Source organism: Peromyscus leucopus, chromosome 19 (assembly GCF_004664715.2).
Source record: "Peromyscus leucopus breed LL Stock chromosome 19, UCI_PerLeu_2.1, whole genome shotgun sequence".
Lineage (NCBI taxonomy): Eukaryota > Metazoa > Chordata > Mammalia > Rodentia > Cricetidae > Peromyscus > Peromyscus leucopus.
The window spans coordinates 37,333,992-37,353,092 of record NC_051079.1 but is presented as its reverse complement, the minus strand read 5'-3'; the positions used below and the strand labels follow the sequence as shown (position 1 = coordinate 37,353,092).

At 39.3% G+C, this 19,101-nt stretch overlaps 1 protein-coding gene across 4 annotated transcripts in view; it reads right to left on the bottom strand.

The window, feature by feature from the left end:
• Dmxl1 (Dmx like 1) overlaps positions 1–13,790 on the bottom strand; it is a 150,353-nt gene extending 136,563 nt beyond the window's left edge. For 2 of the 4 annotated variants that reach the window (XM_028871805.2, XM_028871806.2), the window contains exons 1-2: positions 13,169–13,786; positions 3,589–3,714 (exon numbers count right to left, since the gene is read on the bottom strand). In XM_028871805.2, coding sequence (XP_028727638.1) covers positions 3,589–3,714; positions 13,169–13,255 — 213 coding nt within the window. In that variant the 5' untranslated portion in view covers positions 13,256–13,786. Of the gene's footprint in view, positions 1–3,588; positions 3,715–13,168 lie in introns of all 4 variants that reach the window. The other 2 variants (XM_037197142.1, XM_028871807.2) reach the window with 2 other exon arrangements.
• Between the last annotated feature and the right edge of the window lie 5,311 nt (positions 13,791–19,101).

Here is a 19,101-nt window from a genome sequence, read left to right as displayed (position 1 = left end):
AACTTCATAAAAATGAAATTTAAGACCTATTATATCAATTCCCTGAGTACAATTTTTAACATTTATGTTTTTAAAAATGTCTTCATTTTTGGCAGGGATACATGATTTGAACCCAGGGCTCTATGCATGTACCCTGTAACTGAGCTACATGATTCATTCTTTCTTTCTTTCTTTCTTTCTTTCTTTCTTTCTTTCTTTCTTTCTTTTTTTTTTTTTTTTTTTTCTTTTTTTTCTTTCTTTCTTTCTTTCTTTCTTTCTTTTTTTTTTTTTTTTTTTGGTTTTTAGAGACAGGGTTTCTCTGTGTAGCTTTGCGCCTTTCCTGGGACTCACTTGGTAGCCCAGGCTGGCCTCGAACTCACAGAAATCCACCTGGCTCTGCCTCCCGAGTGCTGGGATTAAAGGCGTGCGCCACCACCGACCCCTGGCCGATTAATTCTTTCTTAAATGTACTCTTTAAATAAGCAACTAAAATAGCTTGAATAGACCTCATCAAAATATCAGAAATCAGCTAGACACAGTGACAGAAATGCATAATTCCAGAATTTGGAAAGTCTAAGGCAGAAGGATCACAGCTTACAGATCAACCTTGGATACATAGTTGAGACCCTATCTCAAAAACAAGACAAAAATTAAACCAAACATAAAAGAAAAACATAAAAAATACATAAATAAGGTAGACAGCTGGGCATGGTGGCACTTCAGAGGCAGAGGTGGGCTGATCTCTATGAGTTCAAGACCCATCTGGTCTATATAAGTGTTCCAAGCCAGCTGGGGCTACATAGAAAACAGAATATATAAAAGAACAATATGGTCTAATGGAGGGGAACTAAGAGTTGAGGATATTACATATACAAAATTTTAAAACAAATATTTTAAATGAACTGAGTTCATAGAATATACTAATCAGCAGCACTATGCTGAGCTGGAAAATCCTGGGCTCTAAGCATGAGTTGGTTTTGAAAATGCAAGTTAAGTATTCATTCAGTTTTAAATGAGGGCATATTATGAACACAGCTATAAAGATTAAAAGAAGTAACACATATTTACAGATGACTCATGACCAAACTAGCTAGAAGTGTTCTTTATAACAGAATGATGAATACAAGACTAAAAGATAGGTTTGAGTCATATTATACAATGATTCATGCCAATGTGAACAACTTGAACTTTTGCAAGGTAATGAGAAGTTAAGAATGTTTGAAGCTGATAAACAAGACGTATATAGGTACAGTTTCTCAGAATAATCTGGTAGTTATACAAAGAAAACATGCTGATGATAAACACTGGTGCTGATGTCAAGGAATGTCTTCTTTCTTAAAGGCAGTCAGAAGTACCTTAGCACTGGACCCTAAAAATTTTCCTCTGTCACTTTAAGGACCTGTTCACCTTTCCTTAGGCAACCTTGTACTCCTCTACTTCCAGGAGGCCACTATATGATGTCAAACTTAGTACAGATACAAGATGGGCTCAGCATACTGCAGCCCAGAACTCCTGGACTCAAGAAATCCTCCTACTTCAGCCTCCAGAGTAGCTGGCACTACAAGTATGTGCCATCCTGCCTGGCTTCTTGACACTTTAAGAAAGGCTTTGCTACCTGTTAATAAGGAAACTTACCTTGTACAAGTTTGATAATAAAACAAAATTACTTCATCCTAACCTAGACAATCACATAACTTAGTGAATCTTCATTAAAACAAAACAAAACAAAAACTCTTGCTGGAAACTATCACTTCCCAACATTAATTAGCTCTATGAATCTGAATGATAATTAAAGTTTTTAATAGTAACAAGAGATTACAGAACTACAGAGCTAGGAGAACAAACACTAAAAGTATGAAAGGAAAAAAAAATACAAAATAAAACAACCACCAAAAAAAAAAAAAAACCATCTCACTGAATTGTAGAATTCCACAGTAAAGAACAGCATATGTGCAGTACTGTTAAGGTCTAAAGAGAGACAGATATAAGAGAGACATCTGTAACTATATTGAAAAGGCCTATGAAGTGACAACAAACAATGGCAGTACAAAAAACAGGTAAAGACTGAAATAGAAACACCTTTCATCAAAAGTATCACTAGATATCTAACATGGTGGTGCAAGCCTTTAATTCCAGCACTAAGGAGGCAGAGGCAGGCAGATCTGTGAGCTCAAAGCCTGCATGGTCTATACAGCAAGTTCCAAACTAGCCAGATCCTGCCTCAAAAATAAATAAATAAATACATAGATAAATAAATAAGTAAGATAGGCCTAATCTATACTTACTTGGTGCTATTTCAAGGTCTGTATGTTGCCTGGTATGACTTCTAGGACACTTCACACAACTATAGTTAAAATGATCAACAAGAACTATATGTTGTTTCTTTTGTACTTGCTGTAATATTTTACTTTCAATTTACTATTTTTACTTTTCATATACAAACAGAAGTCCTAAAAGTTTTTTCTTAGACCTAAAAATTAATAAAACATTCCAGATTTTAGAGTATATATTCTTTCGATGTTTTTCAGAAGTTACCAGAATAACTATCTGCATACAAAGAATGTCTACCAATGATCTATCTTTTGAAAATAATGCTATTCCTTTCCTTTTTAAGGAAGTAAACCTCTCAGAAGGTTTTTCTTTTATATTGATTTCTTTGTTTTTTGAGGCAGTGTTTCTCTGTGTATCTCTCTGGCTGTCCTGGAACTCACTCTGTAGACCACGCTGGCCTTGAACTCAGATCCACTTGCCTCTACCTCCGCCTTATTTTTGTTTTCTAATGCAGAAAAACTATGCATTAAGACAAGTTTATAGGTAAAAAGTACTATGCTTTTATCTCAATTAGTAGAGAATATTTGCTACATCTTAAAATTATACAAAAACAGAATTTCGAACTGGGTGTGATACCTCATGCCTGTAATTTTAACATTCAAGAAACAGTGAGATTGCTGTGAGTTCAGGGCCAGCCCGGGTGGGTTGCATAGTAAGTTCCCAGGACAAGCTGGGTTATAATGTGACCTTGTCTCAAAAATCAGGAATGGGCTGAAGAGATGACTCACTGATTGAGAGTACTTGCTACTCTTGCAAAGGACCTAAGTATTGCTCCCAGAACCCGTATGAGGCAGCTCATAATCAACTGTTAAGTCTAGGCCCAGGTAATCCAAAACGCTCTTCTGGCATCAACTGACACCTGCACACACACACAGTTAGCATAAATATACTGAGGCATACATATAAAACAAAGACAAATATTTTTTTTGTCTTTTTTTTTAATATATTTTATTTTACAATACCATTCAGTTCTACATATCAGCCATGGGTTCCCCTATTCTCCCCCCTCCCACCCTTTCCCCCTTACCCCCAGCCTACACCCCATTCCCACCTCCTCCAGGACAAGTCCTCTGACAAATATTTTAAAACAACAAAAAATCATCATCTGAATTTCTAACATTCTCCAAAATGCATCTTAGAGAGCCAAAGAAATGTATTTGTAGAGAGCTTTGTCCTTGGAAAGGAGATCTTAATTGAATAAGAAATATATATTTCAGAGATTATTCTGACAAAAACCATACTCAAACCAAATCTTCATGTTACGACAATGTTACAAACCTTGCCTTGTTGCAATGAACAGTCTACACATCCCACTTGAATATTTCCATGTTTAGCGCCTGGGATGATCTGTAATCTTTCAAAATTACTTCCCAGTATTACAATGTCACATCCAGATGCATAGGCCTAAAAAAAGTAAAATAAAAATGATAGACATTTCAAGAAAATATGTAGAAAACTGGCATTAAATATTGTTTAAAACACATAAATTTTAACTGCCTCTGGGACAGCCTTTATTAGAATTATTTTCTTTCCTTCCTATATGTAAATCTACTGCAAATCAGCCCCATCTAAAACCAATCACATGCATTTCTTCCATCTTCACTGAATGTTATCATCCCTGTTTGTAAATTCATCATCTGTCTCCTGCTCTACTGTTAACAATCCAATTGCTTACATCCTTGTCTCTGTTTTCAAACAAACAAAACTGACTTCTAAAGATGTTTACTTCATCAAGTTATAATCCCTCCTTAACTTTTAAAGTTTCCCACTAAACTTGCAATAAAAATCCCAACTCCTTACTATAGTAGAATATTATTTTAAGATGTGTTACTTTTGTTTATGTTGCATTTTTTTTAACTCTGTGAAGCTATGTTACTGTACCTGTGTAAAACACCTGATGATCCAATAAAGAGCTGAATGGCCAATAGCAAGGCAGGAGAAAGGATAGGTGGGGCTAGTAGTAGTAAGTAGAGAGAATATACAGAGGGAGAAATGTGGGAGGAGAGCTAGGAGCCAGAGAAGGAGAAGTACTCCAGGGGCCAGCCACCCAGTTACACAGCAAGCCACAGGGTAGGAGTAAGTTTTACAGAAGTAGGAGAATGGGAAAAGCCCAGAGGCAAAAGGAAGAAGGGATATTGTAGGTTAAGGAAAGCTGGCTAGAAACTAAGCCATGCTAAGGACGGGCATTCCTAAGTAAGAATAAGCCTCTGTGTGTGATTTATTTGGGAGCTGGGAGGCAGGCCCCACAAAAAAGAGAAAAAAACCCCAACACCTTACAAGGACAGTACCCTAAATGATTACCCTTCTACAAGCCCATCTGCCTGTCTCCTTCCCTCACCTGGTTATCCTTACACTGCCTTCCTTCTATTCCTTTTTCCATCTCAGTAACTTATCTGACTTTTATTTGTCTGGTCTTTGTTTACCTCAGGGCTTCTTAAAACTTTTCCAACTGAGAAATTATTACATGGCCCAAGGTATACAGGTATGTAAAAAAGATATAAAAATCAAACATTTAATGATAAGTGTTTTAAAACAATATTTGATATACACAGAATTTTAACATGTATAAAAGGTAGAAGAAAATTTGTACATAGTGAAATGGATATGCTTGTTTTTTTATTAAAAAAATCTTGACTGAATATTTGATGAAAAACAATATATAGCATGTTGTCTAATATTTTTCATTTACTGATACCTTCATTTTATAATCCTGAATTTTGAGAACACCATTTCGCATAAAATACATAGTATAAAATGGCAGAAGTATGCTTAGAGAAATTTCAGAAATTGATGGACATTCAGTCCTAAGAATAAACCAAAATTCATTGAAAGACTTCTGGTGAAACTCAAGTTAGCAGCTCAAACACAAAATTTAAAATCAAACATTATTCAACACTATATAATCCAAAAATAGACTAATCTGAATGCTTTCTTAGATCTCTGAGGACCAACTGCCCAGGTGTGGTGCTGCCCATAATGTGCTTAGTCTTTAGAGCAACTGATTCTACCCCATGCTCACTGTCGCGCCTGTTCTCACGTATTCACCACTCTTTACCTCTCTAGCTGCATCTCTAGATACAATGACAAAGGATATCATGGCCCCCAGGAGTGAAGAACTAGGCTATGGTTTAAAAGTAAAAAACACCACTGGGAGGTGGTCACGCACGCCTTTTATCCCAGCACCTGGGAGGCAGAGTCAGGCAGATCTCTGTGAGTTTGAGGCCAGCCTGGTCTACAGAACGAGAGCCAAGACAGCCAGGGCTATATAGAGAGACCCTGATTCAAAAATAAACAAACAAATAAATAAATACAAGAGGAACGGCTACTCTGACTAGAGACTTCTACTTTAAGGCTTTAGGAATGAGGTGTTAGCTAAATAGTAAGATCTTTTCTGCAAAAGCAGGAGTTGAAAAGTTGCCTGAAGAATGTATAAAAGTGCTTGGATGTAAGAGAGACAAAGTATTTAGGATTCCTACTGTACACATTGAGAATGACAAATTAAACAGTTCAAGTTTAAGAGGGCAGCTTCTACAAGCAATAGACTAAAAATGTCTATTAAAATACCTGAAGAAGTCACACCTATCTTAATGTGCTTTCTGCTCTGGCAGTGTTCAGCTGGAGATAAGCATGACTGCATAGGACATAGGTTAAAAGGCTATTTCATTGAGGTAGTAGGGACAAAGATGAGTGAGGTCTGAAAATTATTTAGGAGGTAGACTCTACAGGACTTGAGAAAACGTTGAGGAGGAGGTGTTGAAAATTCTACCAAGCCTCTAGCTTAGAAAAACAGCTGGGGGCCAAGTGGTGCTAGCACATACCTTCAATCCCAATGCTTGGAGATCTCTGAGTTCAAGGCCAGCCTGGTCTACAGAGCAAGTTCTAGGACAGCCAGGGATACACAGAGAAAACCTGTCTAAGGGGGAAAAAAAAGGAAAGAAGGGAGAGAGAAGAAAAACAGCTAGATGATGGAACTATTCTCAAAGATAATGATGTAGGAAAACAAACCAAACAAGGTAGGTAGGAACGAAAGGTTATAAGATACACCTATAGGGGAAACTAAGTCTAAACAATGAATTTGAGTATTTGTGGCATCTTCAAGTGAAAAATCCAAGCATCATTTATCAGTTTGAAATTCTAAGACAGGGATCTCACCACTAGAGGCAATATACCCTACAGAATGGAAGATGAAGGACAAATTATCATCCTGAAAGGTACCTAACAAAGAACACTGACAATGAGTAGAAGGAAAAAAGAAGAGGAAGAAAGGGAAGAGGAGGAGGAGAAAAGATGAGGAAGGAAGAAGTGAGTCCTAACTAAGCTAAGGAAAAACAAGCGAATGGTGAATTGACAAATGCCAAAAAGAAAGCAAAGCACCATAGAGAAGACATTTGTGACAACTAAGGAGACACAGGCCGCCAGAAAGTATTGTTTGTTAAGATGAATATTTTAAGCATGTCTTGGAAATTCCAGGGGGAAAAATGTAGATAATAAAGGACCAAGACTCCAGATAGATCTTGAAAAGATAAAACCCACAGCATAGAGAGAGGAGTTAACCTGGGACATGTAAGACAGAGTAATATCATTCATTGCACAAAGACAAAAAAAAAAAAAAAAAAAAAAGCTGCTGATACAGTGACTTTTTTGGCTTGCAATTCACAATGAGGGAATGATGACCTGACAGACACCAGGTGGATGTTTATATGAGTAACAATGTTGGGCTGGGAGGTTTCAGAACATGAGATCAAACAAAAATGAACAGATGGGTAGGCGGGTGCCTAGGAAGCTTTGAGGTCCCACCTAAAGTTGGTAAATATGATTGCATTTTCCAGTTTTATTTATATTATTTAGGAGTGCTCAAGAGCCAGGAACAGAGATACAGAAAGGAACAACAACAAAAAACAAAAGCTGAAGTGTGTTGGATTTGGTTAGACTCAAGAAAACAAGAAAGTTCAAGAAAGTTAAAAGATGTTGACGACAAAGACTATTATTAAATTAACTCATGTCAAATTATTTAAATTATAAGATATAGATGTCTAAAAATAACCATGCTAAATAATAAGGACAAGGTTCAAGGTCTGGTTTCCACGTTCTTTAGCACAGAAGTGATCAGAAGTCAACTGCTAGAAAATACAGGAGCAGAGAGAGTGATCAGAGGCATGATCAGAGGCAGAGCATGTCTTCGCATTCAAGAAGCCCTGGTTTCACCCTGCATTTATTTCTCTCTCACACAATCACATGTGCTTCAAGTCCTAGGCCCCAAATAAGTGGATGTCATTTCTAAAAAAGAGAGCACAGTAACTCTTTTGATGCAATGTTTTCCAAAGTTTGTGGAAACAATGCATTTTAATTTGGAGATAATTTTTTGTTTTGCATTTTTTGAGTCTATCAATTTACATTAAGTCTGTGCTAACAAAGGGAGATATATATATCTATATGAATCATCTAAAAGTAACCTAGTTTTATAAATATTTAAAATTAATTCAACTCTAGAACTTATATTGCCTGTCAGGGTGATAAACATGAAAGTATACCAATAAAAAAAGGGCCTTAAAATGGACTGTGACCTGGCCCGCTAGAACAGTCCCTTAGCAATCCCAGCACGAATGAGGCCGAAAAGGAATCTAAATCCAAGGTCAGCCCTGGCTACCTAGTAAATGAGATGATAGCCTGGGCTACATAATAAGACTTTATTTCAAAAATAACAACAAAAGTCAACACAGTGGTGCACACCTTCAATCTCTGTGAGTTCAAAGCCAGCCTGGTCTATATAATGAGTTCCAGGACAGCCAGAATTATGTCTCAAAAAACAAAAACAAAGTCAACAAAATTTAAACATTAGTGTTATAGACTTGTCTGAAATAAATTATTCACAAAAACGAATTCAATGGTGCTTTGACCAAAATATGGAGAATTACCAAATGTAGCTCAGTGACAAAGTAGGTATTTAACACGGTCCTGAGTTCAATTCCCAGCACTGCAAATAAACAAACAATAGCAACAACACTATGCTGGATTATCAAATACACTCTCTCAAAATGTTCTTATATTATAATTGGTACACCAACTACTTCTGTCAGCTCTCTAACCAAGCCAGGAGAATGACACATATAATAATCCCAGCGCATAGGTGGATGATGTTAAGAGGTCAGCCTGAGCTATATAGCAAAATCCTGTCTCAAAAAAATAACTATAATTAGAATACTTTGTTCCTAGCCAATTAAGGTTCTCAGAGGAAAGCCCTCCAGTTAGGTGCCGGTAACATGAAGTTACTACCTCAGAGAAAACAAGATGCAGTACACAGGAAGAACTGAGTCCAGTGCACTAGGAGGCATCAGTCAAAGGAATTCTTAACTTCAAATCTGACAAGTAATCTGGAATATTCTAAATTTCAAAATGTATCCAACGATGTAACAGCCAGTCTTCTAATCTGGAAACTCATTTCTCTAAGATACTTAGAGTTGGTTTTTGTGAACCTTTTGTTTTAATCAACTATATCAGGTAAATGCCCTAAAAAAATTTCTTTCTAGAAAATGTCCTGGTTAAATGGATCAAGTTTGATTATGTTGTAATTAATGCTTATTCTCTTTTTTTAAACCATAATATTGACAATTAATGTTATTTTAGTGATTTTTTAATTAAGTGTACTTATTCCTAGAAATCACAGTAACTGATAAAATAAACCAAAAAATTTAAAACAAAGTCCAACTAAATTACTTGTAATTGCATTACAGGTACCACCAACAGTTTTCTCTTCTTCCAGATAGGTACAAAGGCAAATAATCCCCTTCTATAATCTCCCCACCCACAAAGACTCCCATGTCCCTACACAAGCACATACACCATTCATAAAACCTTTCCACTTTCCCAATATAGCACTAGTGCCACCAATAAAGCGCCCCTAAACTAAAGCAAAGGATGATTACTATCACAGAAAGTCGGGGGAAGAGAAACTCACTTAGTCTCCCTACCAAACCCCCACAGAAGAAAAAATAGCTGCATTTTTCAATTTATACCTGCGGCCACTTAGTGATGACTGAGCACTGAGTTGTCTAATATTAAAGAAAGCCTGAAGCTATAAAATATTTGCTTTTCTCTTCATAGAGAAAGAAAATCCTAAATATTACCACAGTCTTTCGTCTCTTAAAAATTAACCTCCTTGAATCAGCAAGATGGCTCAGAGAGTAAAGGTACTTGCTACCAACCCTGATGACCTAAATTCAATCCAAAGAACCCTGAGCTCAATCAGCAGCAGATGAAGAACCATCTCCTACAAGCTGTCCTCTGACTACCATACATGTCACACACACACACACACACACACACACACACACACACACACACAAATAAAATGTAACAAAATAGAAAAAAATTAACTCCCTTCTATTTCTCCCAAAACACATTGTCAGCACTAAATATGGATTAATTACAAAAGGAAAAGGTATTTTATGTCAGCATTCTACACAAAATATTATGACATCTAGATTCTAATTAATGGTCTCTTTTTTTAAATCACTGTGTCTTGTAAACAGAGCATTTCCTCAATCCCTCCCCTCCCCCCCAAAAAAGGGAAATTAAGATGGATAAAAGAATGAGGGAAGCATTACTGTAACCAAAGAAAAACTATTTTTGGCTCAATGTACCCATTATCTCCTCTAGCTCTCACTTTATGTTGATAATAAAACGTGTAACAAATGGGCTATGCAAAAATTTCGAGAAACTTTGGTAGAAATATTGTTTTTAGACCCAACTCTAAATTATTAAAGCAATTTTAAAAGACCGAAATTATTAACTACACTGAATATAGCTGCTTTATCTACTCATCAAGTCAACCAGTATTTATAAAGTACATTCTAGTACAAAGTACCATGAATTAGGTGCAATGAATTATAACCTTAATTTCATGTAACAAACACCAAACAGTGTCCCATTAAAAGATGACAGAAAAGCCAGGCAGTGGTGGCGCATGCCTTTAATACCACCACTTGGCAGGCAGAGGCAGGCGGATCTCTGTGAGTTCGAGGCCAGCCTTTTCTACAAAGCAAATTCCAGGACAGTCAGAACTGTTACACAGAGAAACCCTGTCTTGAAAAACCAAAACCAAAAGAAAAAAAAAAAAAAAGATAAAATTTAAAGGTTAGAAAAGAACATGCTCAAAAATACCTAATGACAAAGACCTGTGGCCCTAGCTAGTCAGCAGACAGGAGAGTCACAAGTCCTGGGCTGTGTGGCAAGGTTCTGTCTCAAAAGAAAAGGTGAAAACAGTATTGAGGATGCAGAGAGCTTCCCTAGCATGTGAGCATGTGCAAGGCCCATTGGTTTGATCGTTGAAACAAAAACAAATAAAAACAAATTTTTTTAAAAATTAAAACAAAAACAAGCAAGCAAACAAGCACACAAACAGAAAACCAGCCTAATTATAAAGAATCATGCTTGAAACCAAACCAGTTATGACTCAACTACCAAGTATCACTATACCTCAGTCACTGTCTAGGGGCTCACAACGAAGCCACTGAGGACACAGACTCAAGGAAAACTGCTTGATAATGAAATAAAAGCACTCTGAAAGCATGCATGAGACGGTCAGTGCCCACTGGTAGCCTTCTAAGGGTAAATCCAAACTAGTTTGATGGCAGTTAATGTATAAAACAACAACAACGTTTTGGTATGCTAGCCTATATTAATAATTGTGCATTTGGAAACATGAAAATTGAATTCAAATTCAATTTGAAGTATGTCAAGACTTTACTTAGGAACCAGTCTTGTTCTTTGTAATCCTCCAATAGAAGTGTTTTAACTATCTGCAGATATGTAATGGGAAAAACTGTCATCTTCAGAGACATCATGAAGTTCCACAAAGGATGAAGGAATCCTCGAGGGGAGACTGCAAGATTTCAAGTCGCCACCTCAAGTACAACTGCAACTGAGAGGGGCTTCGCGTCTTCATATACAATCTAGCATTAACTTTTGCTCTTGCTAAAAAAATGAGAACTCAAAAGCTAGGGGAGGGTGAGCTCAGCGGAATGTTTACTGGAATGCCAGCAGCCTATGATTTGACCCTCAGAGACTTCAATCCCACTCAAAGGAGGTTAAAAACAAATCTCAAGGGAGGAAACAACGGACTGTTCATGAACCCGAAAGGGCAATTTCAAAACAAAGAACGATAAGATATACCCACTTACTCAGGAAACTAAGGGAAGAAGCTGGCTGAAATGGAACTACAGCTGGCTGCAGAAAAAAAACATGACTGTAATCTTTAAACTGTTACCCAAACAGGAGAGAGCCAGGATCTTTACACCAAACTAATGCATTTATATTATATGTGTTTAGGTATCTAATGTGTGAATAAATGTGTGTTTAACTTATTTAATTGTATCCTTATCTGGAAGCAATCTGCAACCAGCTTGAGGAAGGTCATCTATGCTTACTTTAGAAAAAACTGACTTTAAAAAGAGAACTGGAGAACAAGTTCCATGACAGTATAAGACTATACAACCTTGGCTCCTGAAAACCAACATGGAAGCAACTGGCCAAGGTTTTACAGACAGATGCATCTAGGTGTATAAATGGACTATCATATTACACATGCTTTGAAGTACCCACACCGCCTATGTCCATTCAGAACGCCTTCTTTAAAAGTTCATTGCATTTGCCTTGGAGAAAACCCTCATAAAGCTTAGGGATGGCCGAAAATGCAATACATCTCTATCCTATAATCTCTCACCTGGAAGACCTCAAAGGAGGCTGTATTTCCTTCCACTCAGTAAGAATAGATAGCAATGTCCAGCTGTAGGGTAACAAATGCTAAGCCCTCTCTCCTCACCGCACTCCCCCGAGAACTTTAGGCTAGGCAAACATCAAGAAGTAGAATCTGGGTAACTACTAGCATCAGGTGACACTCCATTTGGAAGTCACGGCCTCTATCTGAAAGCAATGAGCTTGGTTGACAAAACTTTAAAAGTACAGTTTAAGCATTAAATGCTTGATTCACGTTAAATGCTGAGTATTACTTTGTCTAACAAAGACACACACACACCAGAAAAATTAAGATCCCTAAGCCTGGGGCATCTGTTAGACTGATTGTTTTAGTTGTACAAAACTGAATTTTACATTTAATCAAAGAGTTGTAGCAAAAATCATCAGCACTACAAATATGTTCGGACTAATAAAGATCTCAAGTCCACCACTGACTTACGACTTGAAATTACTAGAAAAGCTAAACTAAGATAGAAAAGGAAATGTCATTATACTGATAAGGCCAGAAATGTGAGACTATCTTTGCTCTACTAGCAAGTCACTTTGGCTAAATCTTAACCTGCCCTTAGCAAACAGGAGCTACACTGAAAATATAATGGTCAAACCGTCAGTAATTACCTCGAACACCCTCAAAACTTTCCAAGGATTACAAGGCCGTTGCCTCTGTAACTCAAAGGGTGATAGGAATGAATGAAGAATATTTTCTTTGCAAAGTTGTTCGTCGGTAAACTTTAAGAAAAATAAATAGGCGCTGTTCTCATGATAGTGTCATTTGCGCTGGTTTAATAATCAGTAACTGTTTTAAGTCTACTTGACCTTAGAACTGAACAAAAAAAAAAAAAAGAAAGAAAAAGAAACATATCCCAACTACTGAACCCAAATTAATTCGACAATTCAGGCCCATGCAGCGGGAAAAAAACCAAAAGGTCCCCACCTCCACCCCCCAACTCGTGATTCAAAAACTATCATTTTGGAGGTGCTACTTCGGCCCGAGGTGGGGGTCAGACTAACATTTCTTTTTTTAAAGCCCGAAAGCACGCTCAGTGGACGGAGGCCGTGCGAGCCAAGCGTCAGCCTGCCCCGGGCCTCGGTGTCCCGCACTCACCGTGAAGCGCTGCTCGCCGACGCTGCCCACCGAGAAGCAGTGGTCGCCGGGGTTCACCGCGCCGGTCAGCACCTGGTGCAGGTTCATGGCGGCGTCCTAGTCCCGCAGCAGACGCCGCAGCCAGCTCATGCCCGGGCTGGGCCACCTCCTGGCGCCTTCCCCCCTTAGGGGCGGCGGCCGCTCTTCCGCGGCGGTGCCGGGCGCCCGAAGCCGCAGACGCTCGGTCGAGGCCCGCGGCTCATCCCGAGCCGGGGCGGCCGAGGCCTGAGAGGGGGGCGGGCCGGGGCGGGGAGCGAGGGCGGCGCCGCGCCGCTCGGCACCTGTCACGGCTGCCCAGGTGAAACAGCACGGCGGCGGCGTCCGCTCACCGATCTGCCCCCCGGGCCGGAGCCTCCCCGGAATGGGTGGAGGGGAGATGCTGCACTGTCCGCACGCTACGCCCGAGCCGCCTCAGCGGGACACCCAGCCCCAAGAGGCCCGGCGGCGCGCGCGGCTCCCACCAGACCGGCCCCTTCCCCGGCCGCGGTCCCGCCGCCCTCGACCAGCTCGCCACCGCTGGCTACGCGGCTCCAGCCCTGGGCGACCAAAGTATCGCGAGACTTGCCGCTGAGCTCCCCAGGGCCCCAACAGTATGCAAGAGCCGCAACGCCTTTTCGAGCCGGGAGTTAAGCCAATCCCGAGACGCGGAGGTACCTGGAGCCCCGCCCCATCCTGAAGGGAGGCCAATCGCTTTGAGGCTTGTGGAGGCGCCTGCCCTCCGTGTGAGTCTCTTCGCACCCTGAGTCTAGGGTGGACAGTAAGAGCCCAGACTTAACCTAAAAGTTACCCACTTGTGCTTTTGGTTAAGGGTTCCACCGAACTGTCGGGACCGAAAGTTCAACAGGGCGGAGTTGCCCTTTCCTTGATCCTGACTACAACTCCCAAGATGCACCGCTCCCCTCGCAGGCACCGTGTGAGACCTGTAAAAGTGACCCTTGAAGCCTTGTCGCGGTTATTCCTGCGCATTTCCAAGTCGCTGAACAAGATCATTTTAAAAGGTTTAAGCTCTTCATTAATACTAGTTGATGTATTTTTTTAATATAACCAACATAATTATAAAATACTGCCGATAATAATAACCCACCAGTTCTACTTTGTTTTGGAAAAAGAACATAAGAAACTCGAAATGAGTTGTCAGGCACCAGTAAAGAGATCCAGTTCTCATTATGTTTTGACACCAGTATTATTATTATTATTGCTAACAAATACCTACTAAAATGGCTTCCCCTCTTAGGGACAGACTGTTCTGTTCCTCTCTATCTCAAAGGTCTGGCACAAACTTAATCCAAAGTGTTCAAGAAAGTTTCAAATGGATGAATATAACTAGGAACTTTGTTGCAGTAATATTGACAGAGGTGAGGGGTCAGAGAGACAGCTCAGCGCTGACGCCCTCAGCGGCATAAGGAGTTTGCCTAGATTAGAAACTTCAGGCCAAACCGGAATTTGGAGCTTGGGTGCAGAAAAGAATTTCAGGACTATCCAGTTTATGAAGCACAGGTGGGGTTTAAATAAAATATTTTAATATAGGCTTAGTGCGAGTGTTAACAGAGCAGCATTCAGAAAGAAAACACATACCTAAGTGTTGGTATGGGTTCCTCAAGGGATGGGGTGGGGGGCTAGAAATGTTTTAGCCACACAAACAATTTTGGAGACTCTCAAGTTACATCTCAAAATGTTTCTAAGAAACCTTTCTTCCTCCTTTCCTCTTTCTTTTGATAAGAGAGATTATTAGAAGGTGTCCAGGGAGATAACTTCAAAGGAATTATACTCTGAAAGGGTAAAACCAGAATTTTCACAAAGGGTTTAGTACATAGATTTATTTCCCTGTAAGTGGGGATTGTGGTGAGATTCCTAGAAAATTTGAGGTTTATAGGTTAAAAGAGAAAGACCTTGAGCAATTGTTAATTATCTAGAATTCTTGATTCTTTGCTAGCAATAGGTTTCAAACAGTTTCCAGGATGAAGGGCTCTTCTCCCTTCTTGAATCACCCAAAATGCCCCCGTTTTTCTGTCTTGCCTCAAAATGATTTTGCACTGGGGCTGATGTGTCCCAGAGATAGTGTTTGGATGAGGCCCTGGGTTCTACCTGATTTACCATTATGAGAGACAGAGACAGAAAGAGAATGCTGTGTTAACCTCAGTACTCTGGAGGCAGAGGCAGAATGATGGTGACTTCCAGACCAGCCTAGGCTATAGAGAGACAGAGAGAGAGAGACAGAGAGAGAGAGAGAGACAGACTCTGTCTTAAAATTAAATAAATCGGCCAGGCGGTGGTGGCGCACGCCTTTAATCCCAGCACTCGGGAGGCAGAGGCAGGCGGATCTCTGTGAGTTCGAGGCCAGCCTGGTCTCCAAAGCAAGTTCCAGGAAAGGTGCAAAGCTACACAGAGAAACCCTGTCTTGAAAAAAAAAAAAAATTTAAATAAATCAAGTAGCTTAAAACTAATATTTTGGTGACAAATACTATTAACCATCCTTTTCCTAAGATACTTGCAATATACATTCACTTTGTCTTGCAATTAAAAAATATCTGAGAATAAGCTTCTAAGAGCTATCCCCCGTTTTTAAATAGAAAGAAGAAAATGCATTCAAAATTCTGGTCTTTTCAAAAGTTGAACAATACTAAGCCAGCCATAGTGGTACATCCTTGTAGTTCCGACACAGGAAGGCAGAGACAAGAGAATCAGGAGTAGGAGTGCCTTGGCTACATAGAAAGCTTGAGGCCAAGCAGCCTTGGCTACATGAGACCCTTTTTCAAAAGCAGAAAACAAAAGACAAAAATGTAATGTATTTTGTTGAAGTTTGTGAAGTGTAAGATACTAAGAGCTGAATTTATCTTGAACTGGGGGTTGACGCTATGGTCTCATATTTGCTAAGCAAGCATTCAAATACCAGCTACATGGCAGTCCCTAGAAATCTCCTAGGAGACATGTCTCTGGGTATGTCTGTGAAGGCATTTTCTAAGACATTTCACTGAGGCTGGAGAACCCACACAGGATGTAGACAGAACCACGCCATGGGTCAGATTAGATATAAAGGAGAAAGGGGGATGAGCACGAACGTTATCTCTGTTTCTTGACCTCAGCTGCCCGCTGCTCCTACCATTATGCCTTCCCACCTGATGGACTGATGGTATACCCTCAAACTATGAGACAAAAACCCACCACCCCTCCCTGTTTAAGTTGCTTCTGTCAAGTACTTTGTCCCAGTAATAAGAGAAGTAAACGAACACAGCCACCAAGCATGCTTGAATTTGTCTTTTAATCATCATTTCAGATTTTATTGAAAGCAACTTGAACTTTGGAAGAGAGGAGTACATGAGGTTGAAATCAGGGCCTTCTGCAATGCAAGCATGCTTTCTACAGGCGCTAGCCCAGAATTTGAATTGTTTTATGTACTTGTCTGGGTTGTACATAAATTCTGTGGTTGGCCCGTGGTCACTATATTTACTCATTCTCTTGTGCCCAGTTTTTGTTGTGAAGCACATTCAGGGTGGCCCAGCGAAAGAAGCTAAAAGAGTTGGTGGGTATGAAACTGGAGACAAAGTCTTGATTCACACAGTAACTAGCTACATGACTTTGGATATGTTTAGTAGCTTTGAAGAGTCATTGCCTCATCTATAAAAATGGGAAGTTTAATTTGATTATCAGCAATACTTTGCTGTATTTTGACATTTATCCAACTCTGCCCTTGTTGGGTTTTGTTTAAATTCTCTAAGCATGTATGTAGTTCTTGTACCCAACTGCTTGAGTTGAATGCTGCCCTAACTACTCCGTTGGACAGAGAATTTAATCTCCTTTTGCTTTCTTTACTATAATGTGGATATAACAGTGGGCATTTTTCACATAATTGTCATAGGATTTAAATGAGAACAATCTGTGGCATAAACAAAGGAGCCAATAAAGATTCTGTGTTGTTATTATTCTTAAATAAATCTAACCTGTTGATACATTTCTTCTAAGGTTGTCCAGACAGTGTCAATTTTCTATGTTAATTAAATTTCTTAGTGATATTTGAGGCTTCCATGTTGTAGAATATTATTTTTAAATATGTTACTTTTTTGTGCTTTGAAACATTTGTTTAATGATGCAAAGATGTGTTGCATTCCTTTATGTTGCATTTGTTTAACTCTGTGAAGCTATGTTGGTTTGCCTGTCTAAAACACCTGATGGTCTAATGAAGAGTTGAATGGCCAGTATCGAGGCAGGAAAAGGATAGGTGGGTCTGGCGGCAGAGTTAATTAATAGAAGGAGAAATCTAAAAGAAAAAAAAAAAAGAGCAAGAGATGAAGGATCGAGAAAAGAAGGGGCCAGCCACACAGCCACACAGCCACACAGCCAGCCATGGAGTAAGAGTGAAAATAAGATACACAGAAGTAAGAGAAAGGTAAAAGATCAGAGGCAAAGGTAGATGGGATAATTTAAAGTTAAGAAAAGCTGGCAAGAAACAAGCCAAGCTAAGGCTGGGAGTTTATAATTAAGAATAAGCCTTTGTGTGTGATTTATTTGGGAGCTGGATGCAGGTACCCCAAAAGAGTAAAAACCAAAAGAGCAAAAACAACCAACAACACATCCACAAAGGTTATGAGGTCATCCCAATCAGTATTCAAAAATATACAAGGACATAAACTGGCATGGTGGCACACACCTACAATCCTGCAGTAGGCAGGTTGAGGCAGAAGGATCAGGAATTCAAGAATAGCCCAGGCTACATACATATCCAGAATCAATCTAAAAGAAGAATAAGTGAAAGCCTATAGGAGTGAATGGCTAACAAAACGCAATGGCTTTCTTAAGTACAACCTCATCTTAAATTTGACCTGAAGATGCCTTCATGCTACAGTTTCCAAGATACCTGTAACCTACTTTCATACACAAACTGAAAGCCTATTCATAGGAGCATATATTTTGCTAAGGACTAGAAGAGTCTGAACGCTTCACAAGCACATGAGATTTAGCCAATCACAGACAACCAACTGATAAGACTTTGTTTGAATAGGTAAACCCTGACCTGTAACCAGTCAAGCCAATTATATGCAACTTATTTCTGGTTTCTGCCAACATTGTGGAGGAGAGCTCTCGGAGCTTTTTCTAATTCTGGGAGTTGCCAATCTGAGAGCCATTCTTGCTTTCATTAAACTTTCAAATTTCATTTATGTAATAAACTTTCCCTGTAATATTAAATCGCCCACAAAGCAAGCTGTCTGAATTACAGAAGTAACTCTTTCATGCTAGTTATTTGATTTTATCCACATTAGTGGGGAAATTTTTTTTTTAACTATGATCTCTTACTATTGGAGAAAAGATTTAAACAAAAAACTTAACTACATAAATCACCTAAGAAGGCTTATCTCACAGGATCTTTGTCAACAGTGTCCTGATCAAACTACACTTAGAATTGTAAGCTGAGTGGGGAATTGTATAAAGTAGCCAGAGAACAAACAGTCAAGAGGATTCAAGTGTTCTTTTTATCCCTGTCACTAGCCCCAAGTAACCTTGAAAAAGACATTTTAACTCTTTAGGCACTAGGGTGGCCTCAAATTCAAAGAGATCAGCCTGCCTCTGCCTCCCAAGTGTGGGGATCAAAGGCATGTGCCACCACTGCCCATTTCCTAACTTTATAGTGAGGAATTTGAACTAAGTCTGTGGCTCATGGGCCAAATGCAGTCTGCTTCTATTTTGTTGAGTCCTTGACCTAAGAATGATTTTTTTTTTAACGGTTTTTAAGTAGCTGAAAAAAAATCAATAAGAGAATAATATTTCATGACATGTGGATATTTATGAAATTTAGGCAGGACTGGTGGTACAGGCCTATAATCATCTCTGCCCAGAAGGCTGAGGCAGGACGATTAAAAGTCAATGCCTGGCTGGCCCACAGAGTGACTTTGAGGCCAGCC